The sequence below is a fragment of the Otolemur garnettii genome, unplaced genomic scaffold (assembly GCF_000181295.1).
Source record: "Otolemur garnettii isolate 467f Iridium unplaced genomic scaffold, OtoGar3 scaffold00011, whole genome shotgun sequence".
NCBI classification, from domain to species: domain Eukaryota; kingdom Metazoa; phylum Chordata; class Mammalia; order Primates; family Galagidae; genus Otolemur; species Otolemur garnettii.
The window spans coordinates 5,410,987-5,417,001 of NW_003852406.1; the positions used below are offsets into that span (position 1 = coordinate 5,410,987).

Below are 6,015 nucleotides of genomic sequence, written 5' to 3' on the forward strand. Positions count from 1 at the left end.
TTTTTTTTTTTTGTCACTTACTAAGGAATCCAAGAATTCAGATTGATTCCATATGAGAGCAAGATGGATTGAATGTCTAAGAGCTAAGATTTGAGTCAAGGTCAAAGCTAAATTATGGTTATTTCATTACAGAAGTCTAAAAGGGGATACCAGGAGTCCTCCAGTTAGGCTGTTACTCAAATGGTTCTCAGACTAGCAACATCAGCATTACTCATGAACTTGTTAGAAATACCATGTGTTCGGTTTCTCCCCAGACCTATCAAATCAAATCTGCATTTTTTTTTGCAGCCATCATTGTTGTTTGGTGGGCCTGGGCTGGATTTAAACCTGCCAGCTCAGGTGTATGTGGCTGGTGCCTTAGCCACTTGAGCCACAGGTGCCGAACCCAAATCAAATCTACATTTTTAACAAGATTCCCCAGATGGTATCATATGTACACTGAAGTTTGAGAAGCACTGCTCTAACATATGAAGTAGTCTTTCTGAGGATGCTCTAATCACTCCAGTATTCCAAACAATAGGGGAAAAGTACAAATTAAAATAAGTTCAAGTGAATCCTTGAAAGCTTCTTAATAAATAGGATGACCAAATGGCTATAAGTAGTGATTGTGATACTTGATTCTTAGTTTCAAAAAGTGAATGCTGATCTATTTAACTGGACTAATATTTTTGAGTAGTTAAGGTGGAATAATCAAGTAGAATAACTGCATGTTCTACATTTCATGATTCCATCATTATATGCTGTATCTGCCAAACTTATGTAGAAGTAAATAAACAATAGAACTGTCCCATCACATGACATCTCTGTTGGCTTTGTAAGTTGGGAGGTAAAAACAAGTGCACAAAGGTAAAAGAGAAGCCAGATATAACATATATGAATCCCTTAGCTCCAAGTAAATATCATTTTACATCAGGTCATCAAATAAACACATTAAAATTGGGAAACATTCATGGAAATGGGCGCTGAGAAGACATGTTTTGTTTTGTTTTTTTGAGACAGAATCTCACTTTGTCACCCTTAGCAGAGTGCCATGGCATCATAGCTCACAGCAATCTCCAACCCTTGGGCTTAAGCAATCCTTTTACCTCAGTGAGACAGGGTCTCACTCTTGCTCGGGGTGGTCTCAAACAATCCACCTACCTTGGCCTCCCAGAGTGCTAGGATTATAGTCGTGAGTCAACGCACCTGGCACGTATGTGGCTCTTGACAAATTTGATTTATTACATGGTCACTTGAAGACACCATATCAACAAACTGTGCCCCCAACCAAAACAGTAATGAAGGTTTAACACTTTTTTTTCTCACGATCTGTTCTACATGTCTAATGAGGTAGTAGGTATGCCAGTTTTTTTTTTAATATGAGCAGAGTGTCGATTTCTGACTAGAGATAAAGAGCCCATAAATTTGGGAGCCCATGGTTCCTGGATGGTAATTACCAATATTCCTGGGTGAATATTTACTCTAAATAAGCAGTTCTCAACCTGCGACCCATAGGAACTATATTAAGGGCTTGCAGCATTAGGAAGGTTGAGAACCACTGCCCTAAATGAATATTCTAAATGAAGCACTCTGGGAGGCCAAGGTCGATGGATTGCTTGAGCTGAGGAGTTTGAGAGCAGGCTGACTAAGAGCAAAACCCCTTCTCTATTAAAAATAGAAAAACTGAGGCAAGAAGATTGCTTGGGCCGGGCTTGAACTCGCCAGCCTTGGTGTATGGAGCCAGTGCCCTACTCACTGAGCTATGGGTACTGAGCCTTATGGCAATATTCTAAAACAATTCTAAACAATGTAAGATCAGTAGCATTGGCAAGATAGGAATTTTAGGAAAGAACTGGAAAATTATTTAAAATTTTATTAATATTATCAATTTTTGAATTTTACTATAATTAACATAAAGAAAAATACATTTTTCTTCTGGCATTTTAAAGTAGAATAGTAAGGTTAAGGTAAACTAAGTTTGATCAAAAGATTACACAGAAAATCCTCAAATTATTATGGTACAGAGAATATGCAAAAACAAGTGGAAAAGAAAAAAGTACATATATCTAAATATATTTTTTGCAGTTTTTTTTTTTTGGCTGGGGCTGGGTTTGAACCTGCCACTTCAGGTATATGGGGCCAGCGCCCTACTCCTTTGAGCCAAAGGCACCACCAGAAAAAAGTATATTTTGATCTGGTTAATTACAAATTGGTAGAAATCATACATGGCCTTGTTAATATGATAATAATGCAGTATTATTGTTTGTGTTTTTGAGACAGAGTCTCAAGCTGTTGCCCTGCTTATAGTGCCATGGCGTCACGGCTCACAACAACCTCAAATTCCTATGCTCAAGCAATTCTCCTGCCTCAGCCTCCTACGTAGCTGAGACTATAGGCACCGGCCAGAATGCTGGCTATTTTTTCTTATTGCTGCCATTGTTGTTTTTTGAGCTAGGCCCGGCCAGGTTTGAACCCCCCAGCCTTGGTGTATGTGGCCAGCACCCTACCCACTGAGCTATGGGCACCACTCGATAATAATGGAGTTTATACCATAAATTTACCTCTGGCACAAATGTTTTAGATATTTTTGCCTGATTTCAACATGCAATAGTTTCTGAACAGCTATATACTGTCAAAAACACTTGGGGAGCATTTTTACCATTGATTCCGAATTGGAGAGAGATATTTTATGGCTTTCAGTTAATCTTTAAGGAATTATCTCATGAAAAGTCCTGTACTACCCCTATACTACAAACCATTTTCTATGGTAAAATTTACCTTTGTGAGTCATTTGTATAATTTATGATGACAGGTCTCGAAGTTATTATTAGAGTAACAAGGTTACTATTAGAGTTAACAAAAAGAAGCTTAGTGTCTCAGTACTACTGGTCTTTAATATGTATTGTCAAAACATGACCAGTTCTTTCAAAACAGACTAAACTGCCAAAACATAAATAATATTCCTGAAGAACAAAATTAATTTTATTAATTTACAGTAGGAAAAATTTATGATCTAAGATTTAGAATGTGTTACTTGCTAAGAGAATCCATTCCTAAGAAGTAAACTTACTGACAAAAAAATTATGAGATAGTTGATTGAAGTATATTATTAGAGAACAGAAAGGATTCTTAAAAGGACAGATGAATAAACAACCCAGCAACCTGACTTATACCCTTTCCATTATCTGTTCAAATATCTAATCTATTCAAATTTATGATACATAAACCTGATATTCCAGTACTTTCTAGAGTGAATAAAATCTTTTATTTCCAAATCCTTCTTTTTTTTAATATGTCAACCAAGGTCAAAGATTGACGCTGTTTTGCATTTTGAATGCACAGTTCATATAGCCCCTGGCTCATGAATTTTACTCAAAGGTATTTATTTCAGCTGATTTTCATCTAGTTTCACCCTTTTCTCTCATTTCTGAGCTATCCTAATGGCCAAGAAGGATTATCTTTACTAATGAAAGATTGCAGTATTTTAGACCTTATCTTTCACATTCTCTATTTCTATGTTGCCATAGAATGTATGAAACTGATGACATTCTTGATGTCCTGGTAAAGCAAAATGGGCATCTTTACAGCTAAATTATAATATATGTTAGTATTCCACTATGCTATGAATTTATTCTGATATTAATCTCTCAGTTTTACTTTCCATTTTTTAACTGTTCAAAATTGGCAATTATTTTTTCAAAATTATTCTGGAGAAAATTCATTTTATGTTAAATGAAAAATAGGCAGGATATGTAGTAACTGGGAAGGTTTGAAAGGGAAGGACCTTTGCTTTTGATAATAACCAATGCTGTACCTCTTCATGATTAAGACCCACAAGTATAAATATTGCTGGGAAAAGAAAACTTTGAATGAATGAGGAGACACCACTGTACTTTTTCTATCAAAGTATAAAACAGCGAACAGGTTCCTGGCTACAAGCTTTACCCTTAGAATGGAATAAACCTAAATAACCTTCCTTGAGCAAACAGGGACAATAATGAGTAGGCCATATTTAGGTCCTTTAAAAAACATAACTTCCTTCCTTCTCTATTATTTCTCAATTATGCAGACATCCCTCTTCACAGGTTTTACTAATAACAAAGACACTGTTACTAATTCTTTAAAAACCTAGAAGGTAGGGGAGAGGGATGTTAGGAGAGAAAAGAATTAGGCCAGGTGGTAAGTTAGGAAATTCAAGTAGCAAGACTAGGCTGTACAGCTGACTACAGTAATTTGCATTTCTCCAAAGAAAGACCTAGCATGCAGACTCAGATTTGATTCCATATTTGATACCATCACAGTAAACATGTCTACAGAGAAGCTTTGGTAGCCACTTCGCCCTCTTTGTCTTTCAGAAAAAGGCTGATACAAATCATATATCAGGACTTAGTTAAAGGCTTACTTTATCTGCAATCCATTGGAATAAAAAAGGGAAAGGTGAAATTATAGGATCTTAAAGCTTGAGACTATGCTCTCTAACGTGCCTTTGCTTTTTCACTCTCCATTAAGACCTGAGCTCACTATTTCATACTTTACTCTGAAATAGCTATTATTCTAAAAACCCAAGAGTTAGAAAAGAATGGGTCCAAAACATACCTAAGGGCCTCACAAAAGGCTTTAAGCCACCAAATCCTTAAGCTCTAAGTAGAGGTAGGAATCATATGGGAAGACAAACCTTGTAGAGTGGAGTGCACAGTAAGAACACAGCAAGACAGCAAGATTAGTGCCACTAATCAATTTTTCTCATTTTTGAAAATCACACAGAAACAAGTAAATTTTCAGCACCATCCTTAAAAGCAAAAGAGGTTATCTGTTGCTTGAGCTGGCTCAGAAAGAAGTTGTGAGATAATATTTCAGTATATTAATTTGCATGCAATCTTCACTTAGGAAATGTTTTATATTTTTAAGCATTATACCATAGCATTTAAAGACAATTGTTATTAAACTGGTTGACTTTGCAGAAAAGGACAGTATAAAAAATACTTGCCATATAGGGAGAGGGAGCATTATCATCTGAAACACTGTAGAATGACACTTCAACTGGAAGAGTCAAATGAGTGGGGCAAAAAACACCACTTGCCCCTACCTCGGCAGTGAAACCATCAACAATGCCGAGAGGATCTAAACGATAGTTCAAGACAGATTCCTGGAAGACAAAATAATTTTTTAAAAAATCAATTAGAAAAATTAATGCTTTTATTTTTTCTATTTAAAGAAATATATCACTATGCTTTTAGGGACTAGAAAAGTGGCTATTACCATTGCCAGGTTCTCATTTCTGCCTTTGATCTGACTTGAAATCATCCTCACTATCAATTTTCTTATGTTTGGCCTCTTAACATATTCTATCCTATGTTGAACTCTCCCGGAACTTCACCATTATTTAGACCTAATTTTTCTTTCTTTCTTTTGTTTTTTCTTGGGAGGCAGGGCAAGGCCTATTACTTCAGAAAGACCTAATTGTTTGTTATTTACATATACACACATATATGTGTGTATATATATATTTTATATATATAAATATATATTTTGGAGACAGAGTGTCACAATGTTGCCCTTGATATAATGTTGTGGCAGCACAGGTCAGTGCAACCTCAAACTCTTGGGTTTAGGTGATCCTCTTGCCTCAGCCTCCCAAGCAGCTGAGAATACAGGCACTTGCCCCAAGACCTGGCCGTTTTTTTAGAGACGTGGTGTTGCCCCTGCAAGATGTTAATGTTTCTTATATATTCTAGCTATTAATTACTTCTCAGAAGAGTCCTTTGCAAATATTTTCTCTCATGAAAGATTTTATGTTCTTAAGATGTAAATTTTCCCTAAATTGAGCTGTATCAATGCAATCCAAACAAAAGCTTAAGAGGCTATTTTGTAGAAACAAGACAAATTAATTCTAAAATGTATATGAAATGACAAAGAACTAGAATAAAGTAATAAGAAAGAACAACAATGTTGAACAACCATATGCTTAAAAATGAACCTTAACTGCACACCTTCTATCACATACAAAAATTTTTTTTACTTTTTTTTTTTTTTTGA

General features: G+C 35.7%; 1 protein-coding gene across 7 annotated transcripts in view; it reads right to left on the reverse strand.

Moving 5' to 3' along the window:
• Nucleotides 1-2,970: 2,970 nt before the first annotated feature.
• The window catches only part of FAM214A (family with sequence similarity 214 member A), a 130,022-nt gene continuing 126,977 nt past the window's right edge, over nucleotides 2,971-6,015 (reverse strand). For 6 of the 7 annotated variants that reach the window (XM_023509971.1, XM_023509967.1, XM_023509968.1 and 3 more), the window contains one exon: nucleotides 2,971-5,125. In XM_023509971.1, coding sequence (XP_023365739.1) covers nucleotides 4,904-5,125 — 222 coding nt within the window. In that variant the 3' untranslated portion in view covers nucleotides 2,971-4,903. The remainder of the gene's footprint in view (nucleotides 5,126-6,015) is intronic. The other variant, XR_002771946.1, reaches the window with a different exon arrangement.